This window comes from Citrus clementina, unplaced genomic scaffold (assembly GCF_000493195.1).
Source record: "Citrus clementina cultivar Clemenules unplaced genomic scaffold, Citrus_clementina_v1.0 scaffold_6, whole genome shotgun sequence".
Lineage (NCBI taxonomy): Eukaryota > Viridiplantae > Streptophyta > Magnoliopsida > Sapindales > Rutaceae > Citrus > Citrus x clementina.
The window spans coordinates 23,145,869-23,166,912 of NW_006262139.1; the positions used below are offsets into that span (position 1 = coordinate 23,145,869).

Consider the following 21,044-nt stretch of genomic DNA (forward strand, 5'->3'; position numbering starts at 1 on the left):
TACAAACTGGCAGTGAAACAATTGGTGTAAATTAGCAAATGTAATTTTAATTGATATTTCATTTGAATCAAAAGGTTTCAATATTTAATTGATGAATCCATCATTATGTTGTTTCTGCACGAGTTTTCGTTGTAAGCAATGTCTACCACTTCAAGAGCTTTTTGTCAGTGCTTTGGTGATGACATGAGTAAGGATTCCGATTGGACAAAAAAGAAGGCAGAGAGAGACTGAATGACGGGTTTCAATTTGATTTTGGAGCCCATCGTGGAAAACATGCCTGGATGGGTAACAATAACAAAAGCATCAGTAGTGCAATAATCACCCAAAAAAGACTCTGAGGTTTGTGTGTGAGAGAGTGTGTGTGAGGGAGGGAGAGAGAGACACCTTGCGGCAAAGAGATCCACAGCTAACAAGTGAATCCAAGCAGAAGCTAAAGTTATCTCACTGGAGAACATCTTTGCTATGCCAGGTAGCTGCAAATGTTACAATATTGTTAATTATGTCAAATTGAAACAATTGATTTACCCCAACAATCATTAGAACTTTTAGTATCTTGACTTGATATTGAATTTGGGTCCAATAAAAGAAAAATATATGTATACCTCTGGGAGCCAGTATTTACTTGCAAACATAAGTCGTAACGTATCAGGTGTCCAGGAGAGATATAGTAGATATGCGTATAGAACTCCAAGCACGACATACGGTATGCTACTTTCCATAGATTTCTTTGTCTGGATTTTGAGACAGAAAAACCCATCACATTCATCGCTCAACACTAAAAACGTCTGAAAGGCTTCCAAGATTTAAGTCAATGAAATTAAAAAACTTCAGCTGAATACGGGGAAGCAACTAAATCAATCAAGGGATTTATAATTCATTAGAACTGGGAATCTTTTTTTTTTTAATCGTTTATTAGAACTGGAAATTGATTATTAAATTTTGTACATAAAATGACAGTTGTCAATTCAAGGGGAGGCATGCAGGTTTATAGAAGAAGCAGGCACAACCATATAAAACAATCTCCAACAGCTATATTTTGAATCCCATGAAGCTATCAGGAAACTCTTGGAATAAATGAAACAATTATGTCATTTTTTGGTGACATGATAATATAAATTTCCCAGTCAAGAAGTGATTGGGAAAAAAACAATGTGTATGTGCTTATAAGGAATGAGAAATGCACAGTTTAATGGAAGTTCCCAGATAAGCACCAAAAGCTTACCAGTTCAGCTTTAGGAGCAAAAACCATGAGTGTGTAGAATGGAAGCACACCTGCCGTACCCAAGGTGAACACAGTACTAACAAGCTGAGGGCCTGACAACCCTGAAAAAGTTGTACGGAAAATATTATAATAGGCAGTTAATCCCTAATAACACAGGCATATCTGCAGGGCAAAAGCATTTAATGCAGTTTAATGGTGAACGGAGTAGTCTATATTAATAGTGTGCTAATGCTCCAAAGTTCTGCAATGCATAGTGCAGCTAGGACAGAGAGCACACGCACTAACAAAAGTTCTATAAAAATTTGTTTAAAGCATCAAGAGGAAAGAAGTGACCATTTGAGCATATACTCAGAATAACAATCAAACTTACACTTGATTCCATAATGTCAACCAAGTAAGTTGTTATTGCCTAGCGGCCTTTGGGAGTGGATGTTAGTATACTGTAATCTTTGATGAAACCAAAACAAGCAACTAAGAAAGGCATTGATCTCTGAGCAGCACCAAGTTGTGAAATTTTTAGCCGAAATCAATATTTTGAACTACAAAATACTTTCTCCAGTTGTTAACAGTATTGCAGCCATTTCACAATTTTAAAGACTTGATGCATAAACTAGTGAACAAACATCATTTCCCTCGAACAGAGGAAAAACTGGAAAAGTCAGTAATATTAAGATATCCTATCTTCTTGAAACTCTGATGGAAAAAAAAAATAATGAATAAAATAGGAAGCGATCAATAATAATGAAACAAATAGTAAACAAGATTACATGAAGCGTGAATGTGGAAGCCTTTTTGATGACGAATGAATTTTGTAACCTGTGGCCTTATAATAACTCTTGATCCTCCAAGAAAACTCCATTCACTTCGCAATTCAGTTCCAACTCCTGTAATTTGTCGTCCAAAAGTTTCAGCATTCATGCTTCTGGGAGCAGAGGTTAATCTTTGATCCTCGCCAACATTACCCCAAGTTCCTATAGGCTGCTACAAACAGTCAATCTAAAAGCAACAAAACTTAAACCCAAAGAGAAACCCTCAAGCTTGCACAATAAACAGAAAACTGTTTACTTAATTTATATCATTATTCATCCTTCAAGCTCATTAGCATTCGATAAACTTCATGATGACTCCTCAAGGGAAATCTAGAAATCCAATTTTGATAATGTACGACCATTAAACCAAACAAATTGGCTGATTAATTGGAAACGGGTAAACATTAATCACAGATCTCAGTAGAAATTTAACTAAAAATAAAAATGTGCAGATAAAGTCACTGAAAAACGGAACTTGCTCCAAAAAACAACACATCCAATGGTAATTTCTCCTAAAATTCCAATAAAACCCAGAAAAAGAAAACAATTAAAATGGCAAAACCATAGCTTAAACAGCAAAAACAAGAAAGAAACTAACCTTATCCTTGAGTGGCAACACTAGAGGGTGGCATAAGCAAGAAGAGATGGCCATGCTATGAGCAAAAATGAAAATCCCAGCAACAACCATAATGGCTTCTTCTTCATCCGTTTATAAAAGCACTCACTATGTGTACGCTAAAAAAGAACAATTAAAAAAGAAAATGGAGCATCCGAAAAATGGTGAAGTGGTGATGTGGGACTTTCTTTCCACTTAAGATGAAACAGAGTGCAGACACGCCGTTACAAAGCCACGAGCGGAATTGAAGGAGACGTCACTACATTCACTCATTCATCTATTATTAGAAAGTTGTGTTGCGTTACACACTCACTGAGCACCGAAAGTGTGGAGGCAAAAGCGTAGCTGAGACAGACACCGTTTGCTCTTGTCATCGTCCCACTTTTCATTTGGAATCTTTTAATGTCCTACACGTGGCCTCACATGGTTGGCTTTAGTTTGTTTCCACGGTAGTTATTGATCCACTTCTGTGTGCCTTTAGGTTAGGGGTCTGGTTTGGTCAACGTTTAATTTGAAGAATATTATTCTAAACAGACATGAGTTACTGAATTATGAGTATGTTCATGCTGTGTATCGCAACAGAAAATATATTGGGAAATTTAGAGAAACACCCGATTAAAATTAAAAAAAAAATCCCCCCCATCTTTTATTTCATCTCCTTATCTTTCGGATTTGAAAGGAAGTTGACACAGCCTCTATACAGACGAAGGCCCTTCCTCTAAAGGAATGTAACGTCGACCACGTGTGCCGTGATAATGTGAATTGCTGAATACAATGTTTCAATCTAATGCACCGGACAGTTCTGTACATTCAATACCAGCCTTATTTCCTATTTAACAACAATCAAGCTCCTCATTTTTATTAACTCCAGCGAGTGATCAATCAACTGTCAGTACTACTTCTGCTGTGATCATCGAGCCATGAAATGATATCAGCAAATACTCGAATTATCATGTCATCAGGCTCGCCCTCCAGAAGTGAATGAAAAGCATCCTTGTAAAGAATGCACTTCTTGTCCTTACTGCTCGCTTTCTCATACAAGGCTTTGCTCACTGAAGGGTCAGTTACAGTATCATTCTCCCCATGCAAGATTAGTAGTGGCAGAGAAACCTGTCGCAATACCAGAATTAGTTATATCCGATGCAAGATTTACACACCAATGATATATGAGAATGTTCTATATCAACCAAAACACTTCTGTTAAATGAAAGTTTCATTCTTATTTGAGATTCTTGTACACATAAAGATTTAAAATCAACTTGAATTTGCAATGCCACATACCTTATCTGGTAAATAGCTCGTTTTCTCTATCCGGTAAATGTCTAGCACAATAATATTCTCATCTTGGTTTTCTTAGTTATTCAAATTGGGTTCAAGCCTGTTCATGAACTTTATGAAACATGTTCAATAATGGGATAACACCTGCATCTCTACATTACGAAATGGATTTCTTAGTATTTAATTTTCTACTTTCTTCAAGTTCATGTTACAACCTTTTTTAAGTTATCAGCTATGCAATTTCTGAGAGCCATCACTAATTCAACAATTCAAATCAAAAGTTCCTACTAGACAAGCCCCTCTGAGTCAACTGACAATAGCCTTTATGTGGGCAGAAAGAAAGGTCGTGAAAAATCTCAGAACATATGCCTCAAACTGGTTAAAGAGCATGAAAACATAATTTTCTTGCCTTTTCCAACTGATATACTAAACATGATCGAATGCAAGATAAGTTTCCTCCAAAAAAATAAACAAAAGGGACAAAAAATCATAGGCACAGATGATATCAAAATTCAATATTAAAAATTATTGTCATGCCTTTTCCAACCGACGTTCTATCCCTTCAGTGGTTTTGAGCAGCTCTAGAGCAGTCCGCAAGCGTGGTTTATCCTTGTAAGCAATAACATTATACTTAGCCTGCATCCAAAGAAGAAAGAAATTTAGATCGATATGCATTCAACAGGAAAAATGAGAGTATTTAGAATCAACAATGGCAGAATGAATAAAGAACTTAATCAAATGCAGTGGGGGGGGGGGGGGGGGGGGGTTTATGCTACTACCATATGATATCACAATCCTACATGGCTCCATTATATTATTTGCTATAAAGCCACAATTATTATAAATGCTTTGCTTTAATTTTAGTCATTGAAAAGATCTAAGAAATATTCATTCCCCTCCCCCCACCCCAAAAAAAAAAAAAAGAGAGAGAGGAAAAAAAAAAGAAACAAACCAGTTCTCGATTCTTCAAATCTCTAAATGCAGCCTCAGCCAAATCCTTTTGAGGAACCAACTTATGCTTTGGAAGAATATTAGCTATGCCAATCAGGATTTGTTTTACCAAAAATGGGGGCACCATGTCATCTGCAATCTATCAAAATTTTGAGTTAATAGAAGGGAGGTAGGTCAGATTCTAAGACAGTTTATAATATAATCAGGTTGAAGAAAATACTTTGCACATAGGTGCAACAAGAATAGCACCGCTCCATGCATTAGGCTGTTTAAGGTGCACCTTCAGTGCTACAGCTCCACCAAGAGACTGACCAAAGAGGAAGCTCGGCAAAGTACGAAACTCAGGGTACTCTGCCATGTGAATCAACCAAAACATAAACATCACAAAACATAAACATCAAGAACAGACAAGTATCTTGATCATAATCTGTTAACCAAATGTAAGATGTTTGTTTATGTGTACTATAATAATTGCCCTTAAACAGATCATTTCAATATACTTTGCATTGTCTCAAACGATGACAAAATCAACAAACCAGAGAAACTTTTCTTCAAAGTAAACAAAACAAAGATTTCGTAAATGAAGACAACAGATTGACATGGAAAGGGAAATGTTAAAATCATCAAACCTAAACCTACACTCAAAACAAAATTTAATTCTATCGCCATTGAGGGTTTCAAGGATTCCAAGATAAGGCTCTAAAACAACTTGGCACACCTTTGACTTTGGAATAATGCTCGATGACATCATCAACCAGCCGGTCAAAGCTGGGAATGTAGCCATGAAGACCTGCCGAAAGGCCAAATCCAGGGTAATCCATAGCGAAAACTCCGTATCCAGACGATGCCAACTTCCTTGCAGTTCCTGATAAAATGCCACCATGTAAGGCTCAATTACCACACCATGCCTAAGGCCATAAACAGTTAACTGCTACTTAATGCTAAGAGCTACATGCCTTCAAAGAAAAATGTGCAAGTGTCTCCATAACCATGACAATAGCACACCAGTCCTTTGGGTTGAGAGGTCTCCGGAAGCCAACTTTTACAGAAAATTTCCACTCCTCTGGAATTCACCTCATACGACTGCAAAACAGCTAACAATGTGGCCCTCTTCAGTTAAAAGCAAATTATAGCAATGTCAAAACACAAAAACAGCAGGACACGATGTTTTTTTATGCTTTAGCCAGCATCACCGATCACAGCTTGGGCCCAATTCCACTTTTTTGGGTAGAAAGACTCCCTTTCGTACGAAATGTAAACAGAAAGTAATAAAAGCTGAAGTTTTGACTTCTTACCTCCTCCGTTTTCAATCCATCACAAGTGGCCTGCAAAATAGCCAAAAATAAAATAATCAAACTATAAACTTCATTCACAGATATATCCATCATCCTTCTAAAGTACAACACTTCATCAGCACCATTGAACACAACTGATTCAGCAACAATCAACGGACCAAATTATTTCCTTTACCAACTTTTCATTTACCACAAACAAATCCCACTTAACATCATCAACTTCCAATAACAAAACAATATAAAAATAAATAAATAAATAAGTCAAATTAAAAAAACGAATGCCAATAAGCGAATAACATGAAAAAGAATGCAAAGAATAGAACCACCTTCAATAAAATATGATCAATATTAAGCTGGATATCCTTAAACGCCTCACGTGCCCGGCGCCTAGCGGGCGCCTCATCCATTTTAGCGTCCAAAATCTCGCTCAACTCATCGCTTATTCCTGGAAACTTCAGCTTTGCAGCGGCCATTATCCTTCTTTTTTCTCTGAACCCAATTAGCCCCGCACCCAAACTTTTGGCCCTCGTACTCAATCAACTTCACGTTATTGTTAAAATAACAAAGAAAACAAAGGTGAATGCTTTCTTGGGTTTTTGCTTTAAATACCACGTAAAGGGTGCAGTCACAGCTGACCTTAAAGCCAAATTTGGAAAGTATATTAATTATTTTTTTTATAAAAAAAAAGGAGAAAAATATGAACGTATCATGAATGGTGTTTGTTTTTGTGGACCGGGAAAGTGGCCAAAACTTATAGACGAGATCTGACTTTTATTATTTTCTTTATCTTTTTCTTTTTCCTTTTTTTATTGGGTCGTTGAAGATGCCGTTTGAGTGGGAGATGCCTGCTTTCAAAGTTCAAACTTTTGCAGTTTCTAGATTTCGTTCTAATTAACATTTGGGTCCCTTAATTTTGATAAAATCATAGAATAAAATAGTTTGAAGCTATCTTCGCATGGATCTTCAATGTGATGTCAAGTTAAAATTAGAATACAAATTTTATATCTAATTAAATTTACATGGCATGGTTAAATGTCATTTATTAATCATTAATAAATAGTATTATTATCACAATAACAATCAACTAATAGTCAATATGCAATTGTTAAAATTATAATTACAATTTAACCAATATATACCTATCATTGTTGACTTTCTTTTGAAATAAATATTATTTTTTTCTTCAAAAAATTAATTTAGGGTGGCATGGAATGTGAATGTGATGTCCCTTCATCCTCAATGCCCGACTTATTAGAATTTAGAACATAACAGCGCTGCGTTGTCATTTAGGACCTGTGTGAAAGAATTATGAATTATGTCGTTATATGTGCTTTTGTCAAAGAACTTAGTGAGCCAAATGTTATTTCTCCATTTAATAACTGTTTTGCATTTTCGTTTTGTTTTGTTTGTTAATTAGGCGGCGGTTGAACACGTAACTGGTTTCGGACCCACTTCGAAGCCTCGGTTGACGTGGTTGGTGACGATGAGGGAGCGCGGCCTTCCCGTGACGGGCAGTCGTCTTGGTCCGTGGGACCGCTGCTCTACTTGCGACACGTAGCCCGTAGCGAATACGAAACTGTGTATATATAATATAATTTTCACTCATCACGTGCACAGTGTACAACCGTGTCAAGCTCCCATTAGGGGTTGTGGTCTGCATCTCAGCTCCTTCTAATAGCAACTTGATACACTTGATCACACTCCATTTTTTAATGTAGTTAATTTTATCTTCTCTTCTAACATATCAAAATTTGTTTTCTTTTTATTTTTTAACTTGTCTCTTATCTAATGAAGAATTCTTCCAATAATATATTCTAGTATAATATATTTTGTCTTCTAATAGATTAAAATTTATATTTTTTATTTTGTAACTTATTCCTTATCTAATAAAAGATGCTTAAGTTATTAAAAAAATAGATGAACTAAAAAAAAATAAAACATATATTTTAATACAATATATTTTATCTTGTAGTGTATTTAAATATATATATATATATATATATATATATATATATATATATATATTATTTTTTATTTTAATAATTTAAGGGTGTACATATGGGTGTAACTATTTAAACCCATTAAATTTCTTTTTATACCTATCTTAAAAAGTAAATATTTTTAAAATTTTAATATTCTAAAATTTCAAAATTTCCCATTAAGCTATTTTCTTCTCGATTTCACCGTGCATATGTTCTGTCTCTACCATCACTTCTTATAAATTAATCTCTCACTTCACTCTTTTTTTACTATGAATTATTTTTCTTCTTTATTTCGACTGCATCGCCTTTTGTCATTTGAATTGGGAAATTTGTTGATTATATTTTTAAAGGAAAATGATGTTTGCCCCGGGTCAAACCTCGAATATAAATAAAACGGCGTCGTTTTGTTTGTTTGTTTTTTTCTTTTTTGCTTCTCCAAAACGCAAAGGAAAATTATGCGGTTGTCTTCCAGCAGCAGTCTCTTCAGGGATCATACACCAGCACACGCGACACCAATAGTTCCCATCCACCTCGAGTACCAAATTCTCCCATCGACCCTTCTATTCATTCATAACATTTCATCACGATTAAACTTCTAAAATTTCAAAACCATATGAAATTCTTTGAAAAAAAAAAGAATTAAATTAAACACAAAACAAACTATTTAATTCTTTTTTTATGATATTAAAAAAAGAATTCCAAAAATCCGATAAAATGAAAGGGGAGAAATTTATACGAGACAGACACAAAAGGCATGCATTTTAATGGCCAAAAAAAAAGGAAAGGAGAAAGAAGAAGCGAGAAATCGAGGACATAGCAAAGATGACCGACCTTGTTGTCTGCAGCAGAAGCAGAAGAGTTGATGGAGTTGCGAGAGTGACGAAGACGAGAATGGACGTCAGCATTAAAAGAAGGCTGAACGTCGACGACGACCTCGGAGAAGGTGGACGCGGCAACCGAGTCAGCGGCACCGAGTTGCAAAAAAGAAAAAGAAAAAAAAAAAAAAAACGACGCAAAAAAGAAAACGGAGAAGCAAAAAAGAAAAAAACAAAACAAAACAAAACGACACCGTTTTGTTTATATTCGGGGTTTGACCCGGGATTTGACCCGGGGCAAACATCAGCACTCATTTTTAAATTGGTAGTAAGATTTACAGCTTTAGCCAGTTTCTGTAACAAACGGTTCTATTCAAAGAGGTTGGTACGAATAAGGAATCTTTCTCCCTCTTGGAATCTCGTTGACAAGATGACAAAGGGTAAACTTCTTGTGAAATAAAAAATGAAATAAGATTTGGGAATTCAAAGCCAGAAAAATAAAAAAATTATTGTGTTTCATGGTTAATTAAAAATGTTGATACTAATTTTGGATGGTGGTTTGTTCCTTTAAACTCGCGGTAGTCCATAGCTAAATTGATTTTGATTATTTGCAACAGACAAACAATAGCATTCATTTGTAGTTGAACTCTAAAAGAAAAAAAAAAATTGAAGGAATTGGTTTGAGCTAAAGATTTGAGAGATAAAATATACGACTAATTAGGTAAAAATTTCAAATTTATTTTTACAATAAGTATTTTAATTATAAAAAAAAGGTGTAAAGAGTTAATTCATGATTTAAGGATGTGTCTGCGTTAAAAAAATGAGGGTACCCGAATATATATATGTGTGTGTAATTATGATTGTGCTAAAATAATAAATACTCAGAAATTAATTGATCAATTTTAATAATAATAGTGATAAGATCCTAACATTTGAGTCTCAATTTGAATTATAATATTATGTGTTACTTATTTATTAGAATATAAATTAAAATTATTTACCCACCATCTAATGGATGAATACTACATTAATTTTGATTCAAATTTATAACTTAAATACTATGATACCTAATATTACTCTTTTAATACCAATAAAATTAGCTTCAGCTATCCCCACATCACCATGGAAATGAGTCCGAACTCTAAACCAAACAAATTACCAATTTCGTTAGAAATTAAATCAATCCAAATCTAATTCGATTGGAACGAATGGATATTATTTGCCTAAATGTGAAATTGCGACTTTTCTCCTACCCTTTAAGCCATGTCATTTTCTTTCATTCTAGTACATCACATGCGCTTCAATGGAAGATTTGTTCATGATTGGACGCGGACGCTATGATAATTAATTGCATTTATTAACAGTGCTTATATCGTTATTAGTTCAATTTAATTTGACATGAAATTTGACGTATATGGATGGAGATAGATAAGCCCACACGAAATAAATTTATCAGTCACATCCATATATTTTTTATGAGAATACATTAATAGTATGTTTATTGATCAATAAATGAGAATATATTAGAATTGGAATGAACTAAAATTATAATGAGATAAAATTATAATAGGGAATGAAAATTAGAATAGATTATTTATTTTAACTATTAAAATCGAAATCAAAATTAGTTGTATTATCATTAATGTGTTTACTTTATCTTACAATTTGAATGAATTATTATAATTTAATAAAATACCTTTAATTTATTATTACCATTATTTTTATTATTTATTATATGATTATTATTATTAAGAAAATTATTGTTAATAATAACAATAGTTGTTGTTACTGCTGTTGTTGTTATTATTATTATTTTCTCCCTCTTTTGTTTATTTTCTTTTTCTCCTCTTCTTTTTCTCTTTTTTCTTTTTATCTCTCTTTTTGTAAATTCTTCGTTACTTCTTCTCTTTCTTCTTTCGTTTTAAATTTTTATTTTTCTATTCTACATCGTTTCTTCTTCTTCTTCTTCTTCTCTGTCTATTATTTGTCTTCAAACTCTTTTTTCTTTTTTTCTTTTTCATTACCTATTCTTCTTCGTTTCTTTTTTTTTTTTAATTTATTTTCTCTTCTTTATTGTTTCTTCTTCTTCTCCATCTATTCTTCATCTTCAAATTAAACCGATGGTACCACGCGATGAATGACGACGTGATTCCAACGTGCTGTGCTACGAGATTTGGGTTTGGTTGCTGTGAGATCTAGGATTCGATTGCTTGCTGTGATTTTCATTTTGATTTTTTGTATTTTTTTATTATTTAAAGGGTAAAATTTTGTTTAGTCCCTATATTTTGAGGTTAGTACCCGTTCAGTCCCTATATTTTTAAAAATACCTCAAAATATCCCGACATTAAATTATTAGCACATTTCCTCTTACTTTTTGTTGCTTTTGGCTTAATTTTTATAATATTACCCTCTTACAATATTTTTTTTGGATACTAGTAAAAAGAAAAAAATTAATTATCAATTTAATCTCAAAAAAATAAAATAGAAACAAAATTAATATATGTTACTTTTTTGTAACACACTGAGGAATTAATATATTAATTTTTTATTACTAATGTCCAAAAAAATAGGTAATTTAATTATTTTACAATAAAATTTTTTTGAACACATGTAAGCTTTCACAAAAATTAATATATATTCTTTTTGTTTTTATTTTATTTTTGAGGTTAAATTGATAATTTTATTTTTTTATTAATTTTATAAAAAGAAACATTATTGTAAGAGGGTAATATTGTAAAAGCAAGTCAAAAGAAACAAAAAGTTACCGCATGGATGTCAATAATTTAAGGGTATGAATGTTTTGAGATATTTTTAAAAATATAGAAACTAAATTGATACTAATATTAAAATATAGGGATGAAACGAACTTTTATCCTTATTTAAAAAAGGAGAAAGTTATAATAATGTAATTTAAGTGGGGGTATTTTAGGAAAATCTAGAAATGAGAGTATGATTCTCAAGCTGACTTAGAAATCAAACTCCATAATGATTATTAACTTGGTGTGGGCTCTACGAAAATGAATCTTATTCCTTCCCTCATTCACCAAATAAATGTTGGTTTCATTCTGATTCGAAATTCCCATTATTGAATTTAGAAAATAAACTCACCATAAAATGAATATAGACAATGTGTGGTTTAATTCTCTAAAAAGTTTCCACTTTGACGTAAGGCGGATCATAATTGAAAAAAAAATAATAAACCAAGAGAGATAACACATTTTCCTTCTATCATCCTCTTCAAATGCTTTAAGCCAAGATCAAATATAAAGTTTATATGTAACTTTATATTTAGGTTATTGTGAAAACAAATAATAATTGTAATGGATTGTGCTTATGCATAGTTGTTTATTTGTATAAAACTTAGGTCTTATTTTATAGAGAAAAAAAAAAATTATATTCTCCTGCTAATATGTCAAAAGTTTACTTACAACCAATCTTAAATGGGTTGTTGTAAACTCGTGGGTAAAATGATGAATGTACATTTCTCTCTATAAAGTATTCCTCCGATTTTATAGATAAAATTTATTGCAGTTTTGTTTTTGAAACATAATTTTGTAAGAAAAAGAAATTGTTTAACAAAATATCGCAATAGCTCATTATCATTTATATGTTAAATATATAAGTTCGAAGTAACTCTTAAGCTAATTTTTTTTTGTGAAAACTAGGCTCATAGCCTTAAGGTCTTTAGGTTTAAAAATGAATAAGGAAATTATATACAGGGATTCCGATTGAAGTTTAGTCATTTTACTACTGTGGCACATACTCTTTACAAAAACTTATTCTAAACTCCTTAAATTTGTAAAATTTCGCTATAGTTATGTTGAACTAAATCACGAGTCCACCAGTCATGATCTCCCATGTAATTTTATGCATGAGGTAGGAAGTCATCGTAAAGAGGATAGCTAGTCTACAAACATAATAAAACCACCCATATAGTATTAAAATTGAACAGCTGAATTTTAAAAATTTCAACATTTAACTATTTGATAAATACTATATGGTATGATTTAAAAAATTGATTTAATTTGATCATACACTTATATGATGAAAACTTATTATATTTTTCTAAAAATTATTATTTAAAAATTATATTTATAGCATCTTATCAAATTTTATTTAAAATTTAACATTATTGTGCGCTTGTGGTAGAAGTGTGGTTACTTCTCTTTACCAAGAGCCCTTTAATTTCCATAATGAGTTTTTTAATAGGTTAGGGCAGCAGGATCACGTCCCCATGATGGATTTGTTTGGTGTAGGTGATCAGTTCTAATTAATTAATATTTAAAAGATAATTTAATATTATAATTTTAAGTTTTTGTTTTATTATTGATATATAAATTAGAGATTTAATATTTTTTTAATTTTAAATCTAAATTTATTATTTTAATTTATAAACTTTTTTTTTTTTTTTAAAAAAGAGGACTTTATCCTAACTTGGATATTTTTCGTATATCTTTATCCAGACTCTCATATAGAAGGCTCAAGTTAAAGTCCTTGCGAATGGGCTGGACTGCCCGTACTTTTTTGCCAATTGGTCCTTGAGTAATGATGGTCCTTCATGGCGATAGGTGGATGGTGGACATACGTCCGTCAGCTAGTCAAACATTGCGTTGAGGCATTTATCAGGAGACGTGTCAATGTGACATTGGTCTGTTTGTGGGTCCACAATTTATCATCTTACGCTTACCTCACATACGGGCCGGGCTTTACCAGATTGACCATTGTCTATTGGACTATGTTGGCCTTGATTTATGGGCTAAATTGCTCGCGTAGATTAATGATCTTATCCTACTACCTTGGACTAGGCTTTACTAGCGTTCCCCACAAACAATGCCTATGATGGATTTGTAGAGCCTGATATTCAGTAGAAGAGTGAATTCCTTCCCCCGTTCGTATTATTTCTAATTTAGCCCATCCAAGAAAAGAAATTATAACCAAAAAAGAGTATTTATAGTGTAAAATTACTATATTTTAATCAAAACTCTAGGAAGAAAATAAAATCAAACACTTCCTCAAAAATACAAAAAGGGGATTAGAGCTGCAAATGCATACACCCCTCGGACAATTACTCGAAAAAGAGGATCACGTGTCCACTTTATGACCTTAACCTGGTCCCTACCACCAGTTCACATCCACGTGTCAAAATCACACTTGAGAAATTCAATTCTGATGCGGTGGAGATGGAGGATGGGATCCACCACATGATTGTCTTTTACACGCTTCTTCTTTTAAGCTACCGATGCGTGATTTGCGCGCGTGATTAAAAAAATAAAAGAAAAGCCTCTCACTCTTTACTCTTTACCCTTGAGTCTTTAGTCTCGTACTCTCTCTCCTGCGATTGCTTCGATCTTTCGTAAAAACCATTTTTTAAAAATAAAATTTAAAAAAAAAAATCATTCTAGAAATGATCAAAATAAATCGTTGAAAAGTCAGACGAGTTGGGATCTCATGGAAGCCAGCCATGACACAACACTACACTGGATCTAATGCTTAGTCAAAGTCAAACTGCCGGCTACTCCTTTTCTTTCCCGTCAACAACCGCAGCCTACTTTTTCTATTTTATTTTCTTCTTTTTTTCATATTTTTTATTTTACTCATTTATTTGTTTTCCTTTTTTTTTTTTTTTTTATGAATGATCCATCGTTAATAAATTTTTTAGCAAATGAAAAAAAAAATCTAAAAAATTCATTGTTTCTAAAGACCCAAATAATATTAACATCGTCAAATCAGGATAATGACTGCATTTGTTTTGACAGTATAAATAGGAATTAGAATGAAAATTTCCCATCTTGTAATTATAATAACAAAAGAAGAAAACCAAGTTTGACGTACAGAACTTCAGCTTATAGCTCGTGCATACCTTTTATCCAACACGTTACTCACTAAAGTTGAACTCATTTGAAAAATACAGAAACATAAACGAGTTAGTCATAATATGAATACAATACAAATGAATATCTGTTGACTATATGTATTATCTTTAATTTTTTATGTAATAATCAAATATCAAAAGCTTAAATAGAAACGTAATTTAATATCACATCCACAAACTCCATAAACTATCGTTGAAAAGTTCAAATTAATAATTTCTTTTCACAACTTACATTTGTCTTTAATAAAAATCTATTGAAACCTACCTCATAAATAAATCTTACAAACACACACAAAATAAACCTCCTTCCACATATAAGATATATATATAAAGAAAAGAAAAGCGATTTCCTATTAGTCGGTGGATAATTCCCAAAAATTATAATTAATGCTATAACAATTTATGTGATACATATAATCTTTAACGACATAGTTATTTTATAAATGGTATTGTTTCAATAAGAAATATTCTTAAAACACAAGAAAAATGCGTACTCTTATATATTATAGGATAAAATAATTTGTATTAAAATGTTTTTTTTTTTTACTTTCTAGTTTATTTTTGAATTCCTTATTAAATAATAACTCATTATATAAATATCAATAAATATTTTCATAAAAATAGTGTTAGAGGTTATATCTTATCTCTTAATATAAAAATATTCTACTCTATTATCAAAATTCGATTCACTTTAGGTAAACATCCAATCAGCGTTAAAAACGACACCGTTCATCCCAATTTAGGAACATAACCACCATCATTAGTTCACTGCACCTTCTATAAATACCAGCAACTACCCCTCTCCTTCTCCCCTTCCCCCCTCCACCGTGGCATCTTGTTCGCTCTAATCTGTTCGGACGATTCGTTCAGGTAAAACGCTGCGTTTCAGTTTCTAAATTTAGATCGTGTAGATCTGGTCCTCTGTATCTCCCGTTACCGTTCAAATAATTCTGTTACCAGTCAAAATTCAGATCTGGCCTTTAATAGCTGTATAATCCAAAACAATAATAAAGGGAAGAATTTGTTAGCATGTTTTATCTGTCTATTTGTCTCCTTTAAATTCGATGCCTGAGAAGTTTTCACTTGCTCTAAAATCGAAATCGAACCGTTTCGTGTTGAATCGATTCGTTCGATTTTCGAGAGTTTTGTAGTTTGATTAGTGGATGAAGTAGTTCGAAGTTTTTTATTTTTTCAAGGTTTGTTGTTTGTTTCTAGATCTGTTGAACTCATGAGTTAATCTCGTCGTTTTCTGTTTTGTTCCCTCGAAATATGTGTTTTCCCTTCTGATTTTTTTTAATGTTTTTGCCTAATTTTTCTCGAGAATTAAAGAGATTTATGAATTGGGTTTGATATTTTAGTTTCCGATGTTGATTTAACAGGATGAGAAAATATGAAAATTCGGCCTTGTTTGAGGTTCTGTTGATGATATTGTCTAACTTTCTTGGCTACCAAACAGAATTTTGAATTAGTTTTCATATTTTTCTGTTCGATGTTGATTATTTTTGTGAATGAATCAGCCGATTTGCTATTTGCTTTGCAGAGAAAAATATTCATTTATTTTTTGTTATTTCTTTGCTTGATTTTTATTTTTTTTATTTTCATACTAGACGTTGATCATCATAGTTGAACATGATTTTGATTTTTTTTTCTCTTTTTTCTTTTTGGCGAAAAAATCTCCTGATTTCCTGCTGGGTTCCTAAGAGAATTTTCTGTTGTTTTTCCTGAAACAAGAGAGACATGTGATTTGAGTTCTATATTTTATTGTAACAGAAGCTGATCTTTTGATTTTTTTTTTTTCTTTTGAACAGGCGTTTTTCTGTTTATTAAAGCGGGTTTTTGAAGATGAACCAGTTCTATTATCAGAAGAACGCCTTTGGCGCACACGAGGAGAGGTGTGACTCGTTCTCCTTCTCTGGTCAGAGGGAGTCTGTTGTTTGCCCGAAGCCTCGCCGTGTTGGAATTTTGTCTAATATTCATAACAGGCCATTGAGAAGGCACATGAGGTAAAAATAATGTAGTCTTTTTCAAATGATCTGTGTATACTCTTTTGAGTTTGTTGAAGATTAGTTTAGTTCTAAGAAAGTTTTGATTTGTTTGCAGTCATCCGGTTGAGGTGTCTGATTCAAAAGCTGGGGCTGAGCTTCTAGACATTATTCTCATGAAGGTATTCACCTGCCGCTTTTGTCTAACTTGTATCTTAGAGATATGTATGATCATTTTGTGATTGTTATCCATGTAGAAATTGATTTGAACAGATAGAAAATTGCTTAGAAATAATCAATCTATTGCTTTTGTTTATTTGAGTGCCATACTTATGGTAGGTGGGATTGTTTTGTCAAATTCTTTCATGATGGGACACATTAAATGGTGCTGGTCTGATTTGTATATGCTTGTTTTGAACATTATAGGAGGGTCATGGGGTGGATCAAACTGCATCCCAGGCAGCATCTTCACCACCTTTTTTCTGTGGGTCTCCTCCAAGCAGGGCTGCAAACCCTTTAATCCAAGATGCCCGTTTTGGAGACGAGAAACTTAGTCCTTTGTCTTCATTGCAAGTGCCACCCCCTTCCGGTTTACCATCTCCATCGTCATCAGCACGTAAGGCCGGATGTGCTAGAATGAACTTTGGGCTTAAACCAGCCACTGTTAGAGTAGAAGGATTTGATTGCCTGAACAGGGATCGCCAAAATTCCAGCATCCCTGCTATGGCTTAGAACTGCATAAAAGATGAAAAAAGAAACTGTATATAGAGAAGGAAGCTGGGCGCCAACATAATTCAACAAAGCACAGCAGACCTAACAAGAGGGAGTTTTGAATATTTTTGAAGAGAATGTAAGAAGATATGGTAGTAGTGTATGTATATATGTAAAATGTGTTTTTCCATTTTTTTTTTTTTTTTTGTGCTGGTGATCTATCTCATTGCTAATATCTCTGTAAGTATTTTGATTGAGCAAATGGAAGAGGACGGCAACTCGGGGACGTTTTGAAGAGCTTGGCATGGCCGGCTCTTGTTGTAATATAAGATTTAGTATTGGGAGGGAGCTGTGATAAAGGAAAATTTGTATAGAGGGCTTTTGCCTATTGGTGATTTAATGTTAGTCATTGACGCATGTAAATGTATTTTGGCAGTTGTTAATGGCCTGGCTTCGATCTTTCCTTGCAGTTTTTCTCTCTTCCTCTCTTCTGCTAATTGCTAAAAGGGTACTCGAGTGATGTTTGGTTACTGTGCAGAACATTTATATTTTATATTGAAATTGGAAATTTTTAATTTTTAATTTTTAAATGCTATTGTGTATGAAAAAAAATCATCGGATGAGATGGGATTTTCTCGATGACTACTAAGGAATGATCTCATGTTCTGGACAGATTGTGGAGTTGTGTGTTATATTAATAATAAATAATAGCAGAGCGGGGCATGCATGCATGAGTAGCTTTGGGGTCATTTTATGTGATTTTTCTATTCGAGCGTTGGCCGCCTGAATGATTAGTCAAGTGAATCAAATTTGAATTGGTCTTCTCTTTGATGAGAACCAGTCGGTCATATACTAATATACTTTATGAATAATATATTTTATGTGATTTTTCCTAAAATTATGTGGACTTACATGATTTGTTCGCAAATGCTTAGCTGAGTCAATATACAAAAACTATGTACCGTAGGGCAGCGTGATTTGGTCAATTCCGCTGTGGCTGCGACCCCTCGAGATGAAGCTAAACAATCATCTTTTCATTGTTTTGTTTATTCTCTTCTCTGTTGTGGTTCCGTGTGTGACCAGATTAATAAGGATGTCATTGCCATTGGGATATTTTGCTTCGTGCAAATTCAACTAATGCCTGATTTTTTACGAAAAAATTTCGGTGTTTCCTATCCCCGGAGTTAAATTTCTGTAATTTGGGCTTGGGACAGAGGCCCTTGGTTCCTATTAGGCCGCGGCTCTATTTCTTGGGCTTTTATTGAACACATATTTTAAAACCATATGTTGAACCCGGAGCCTTTCATTTAAGCTGCCCAAAATTTGGTCCAAACAAGCTATATGATAAGAACTTGGTATGTACAGATATACAATCGTTTTATGCTAATTTGATTTTTTTTTTTTTAAAAAGATATACTAATTTGATTGAATAGATGTTGTAACATTATTTTTTAGGGGTATGTGGTTGCTAGTTATTATGATTTATCACTTCTCGTCAAAATAATAAATTAAATCATCTAAATAGTGAGTTTGTGTTGGGGCGAGACACTAATTAAAAAAAGTTTTCCCACTTTTTATCTCATGTTTTCATAATAAACAATAAAAAATAAATAAAAGTGAAAACGATAATACAAGCCATTCAGAATGCCATGAATTTTAAGTAAGTATCCTCCAAAAAGGTAAAAGCAAGTGCGTGGAAATGGCAACGTGAATGTGCTGATGCTACCGTATTCGTATAATGTTTCCAAAAGAATCATTTCACAGTCAAAGAAGAAGAAGAAGAAGAAGAAGACAACGACGAAATGCTTGTCCTGTTTCTATGTAGTTGATGAAGCACGCTCGCTGCTGAGATAAGTCATCTAACTACTTGTTCACTTAATTTGTTCTTTGAATCTTCCTAAATTAAATAAATATTTTAATTAAAAATTTCATAAAATTATTATTTTAAACGATAAACTTGTAATTTTCGCTATAGATTAATGGGATGTATTACCAAGTTAATAAAGATGCATTTTTATTAAAAAACAATTATACAAATTTTTAAATAATTTAAAAAAATTTATACAAAATTGATGCATAAGTATCATATTTTTGTTTTATGTAAATCATGTTTAAGTTTATAAATTATAAGGACAGAGTTTACTTAGATAATTTCATTGTCTATTGGATTTAGATTTCTCCACAATTTATTTAGCACAGAATGCCTTTTAATTTTTTTAACTTTCGGTCATTGTTGTTTTACCAATCAAAATTAATCTTGTCAAATTTTTAATTACGATACCAAAATTTGCAGTGTAATATTAAGAAAAAGAAAAACACATGCAATTAGCACACGTATTATATGAGATACTAACTTTGCATCAGAATATCATCATCTTAATTATCTAAGAATTTGTCCATAGTAAAGTAGATAAGGTTGAAAAACCTGACATCAGTGCCTAGATTTCTTAACAATTGATTTAGATCCGAATGCCTTTGATTTTTAACCTTCTTTCATTGTTGTTTTACTGATCAAATTAATTTAGTCTTGTCATATTTTTAATTATAATACCAAATTTTGTAATGTAATATTGAGAAATAGAAAAACACATGCAATTTTGCACACACATGACCTGACCGCATAGATTATATATTGGGTACTAACTTTACATCTTGTCAGAATATCATCATCTTAATTATCTAAGAAAACATATGTAATTAATTAAATTTCTTGTGGATTTTTTTTGTCCACAGTAAAGTAGATAAGGTTGAAAATATCTTACATCAGTACCTAGATTTCTTCACAATTTATATTAGAATAGGATGCCTTTGATTTTTTTTAACCTTCTTCCATTGTTGTTTTACTTTTAAAAATTGGTCTTGCATATTTTTTTAGTTATAATTATACCAAACTTTGTAATGTAATATTGAGAAAAGAGAAAAACACATGACCACATAGATTATATACGGGGTACTAACTCCATAGCTAGTCAAAATATTATCATCTTAATTATCTAAGAAAAACATATATAGATTTCTTTGAATTCTATTTGTTCATAGTAAAATAGAAAAAGGTTTGAAAAAACTGACATCAGTACTTAGATTTCTTCACAATTTATTAATTAGAACAGAGTGCCTTTCATTTTAAACCTTCATTCATTGTTGTTTTACTTATCAAAATAAATCTTGTCATATTCTTAATTTTATTACTAAAATTTGTAATGTAATATTAAGAAAAAGAAAAGCACATACAATTAGATTTCATTGGATTCTGTTTGTCTATAGTAAAGTAAATAAGGTTAAAAAATCTGACATTAGCTAGTCTCCAACAAAAACACGATTTCATTTTTCTTTCTGACACCAATTCACAAAATTAACGTAAATATCGGATTTGAACAATCATCCAGGAATCGCAAACTGTATTTTAAGTTTTATATTGCTCTAATTTCTTTGTACTGTTCAAATATAATATAAATTAGCTAAATATTTTGTAATAAAAAAAAAATTAATGAATATTTCTTCTAGTATCGTA

General features: G+C 32.3%; 3 protein-coding genes across 3 annotated transcripts; 1 reads left to right on the forward strand and 2 right to left on the reverse strand.

Moving 5' to 3' along the window:
* Nucleotides 1–7: 7 nt before the first annotated feature.
* LOC18039410 (protein ABA DEFICIENT 4, chloroplastic) lies at nt 8–2,964 on the reverse strand. Its single transcript, XM_006430712.2, has 6 exons — nt 2,630–2,964; nt 1,990–2,200; nt 1,223–1,323; nt 603–731; nt 385–473; nt 8–277 (listed from the first exon to the last, which is right to left on the reverse strand). Exons 1-6 carry the CDS (start codon nt 2,717–2,719, stop codon nt 151–153), a joined length of 747 nt encoding a protein of 248 aa, XP_006430775.1. The 5' UTR covers nt 2,720–2,964; the 3' UTR covers nt 8–150.
* Nucleotides 2,965–3,271: 307 nt separating this feature from the next.
* Nucleotides 3,272–6,899, reverse strand: LOC18039411 (caffeoylshikimate esterase). The gene is made up of 8 exons (XM_006430713.2): nt 6,498–6,899; nt 6,172–6,201; nt 5,833–5,959; nt 5,595–5,741; nt 5,097–5,227; nt 4,878–5,015; nt 4,463–4,561; nt 3,272–3,757 (listed from the first exon to the last, which is right to left on the reverse strand). Exons 1-8 carry the CDS (start codon nt 6,642–6,644, stop codon nt 3,530–3,532), a joined length of 1,047 nt encoding a protein of 348 aa, XP_006430776.1. The 5' UTR covers nt 6,645–6,899; the 3' UTR covers nt 3,272–3,529.
* Nucleotides 6,900–15,602: 8,703 nt separating this feature from the next.
* Nucleotides 15,603–18,002, forward strand: LOC18038614. Its single transcript, XM_006430714.2, has 4 exons — nt 15,603–15,710; nt 16,649–16,843; nt 16,941–17,004; nt 17,249–18,002. Exons 2-4 carry the CDS (start codon nt 16,683–16,685, stop codon nt 17,552–17,554), a joined length of 531 nt encoding a protein of 176 aa, XP_006430777.1. The 5' UTR covers nt 15,603–15,710; nt 16,649–16,682; the 3' UTR covers nt 17,555–18,002.
* Nucleotides 18,003–21,044: the final 3,042 nt, after the last annotated feature.

Excerpts from the sequence above, each read along its gene's own strand:
- LOC18039410 (XM_006430712.2), bottom strand. The coding sequence starts at position 2,719 with ATGGTTGTTGCTGGGATTTTCATTTTTGCTCATAGCATGGCCATCTCT. Across the intron at positions 2,201-2,629 it reads TGTTGCCACTCAAGGATAAG|CCTATAGGAACTTGGGGTAA; the intron begins GTTAGTTTCTTT and ends TGTTTGTAGCAG. Across the intron at positions 732-1,222 it reads TTGCTCCTAAAGCTGAACTG|ACAAAGAAATCTATGGAAAG; the intron begins GTAAGCTTTTGG and ends CTCAAAATCCAG.
- LOC18038614 (XM_006430714.2), top strand. The coding sequence starts at position 16,683 with ATGAACCAGTTCTATTATCAGAAGAACGCCTTTGGCGCACACGAGGAG. Across the intron at positions 16,844-16,940 it reads CCATTGAGAAGGCACATGAG|TCATCCGGTTGAGGTGTCTG; the intron begins GTAAAAATAATG and ends ATTTGTTTGCAG. Across the intron at positions 17,005-17,248 it reads TAGACATTATTCTCATGAAG|GAGGGTCATGGGGTGGATCA; the intron begins GTATTCACCTGC and ends TGAACATTATAG.
- LOC18039411 (XM_006430713.2), bottom strand. The coding sequence starts at position 6,644 with ATGGCCGCTGCAAAGCTGAAGTTTCCAGGAATAAGCGATGAGTTGAGC. Across the intron at positions 5,960-6,171 it reads ATGGATTGAAAACGGAGGAG|TCGTATGAGGTGAATTCCAG; the intron begins GTAAGAAGTCAA and ends GCTGTTTTGCAG. Across the intron at positions 5,742-5,832 it reads TTGCACATTTTTCTTTGAAG|GAACTGCAAGGAAGTTGGCA; the intron begins GCATGTAGCTCT and ends GCATTTTATCAG.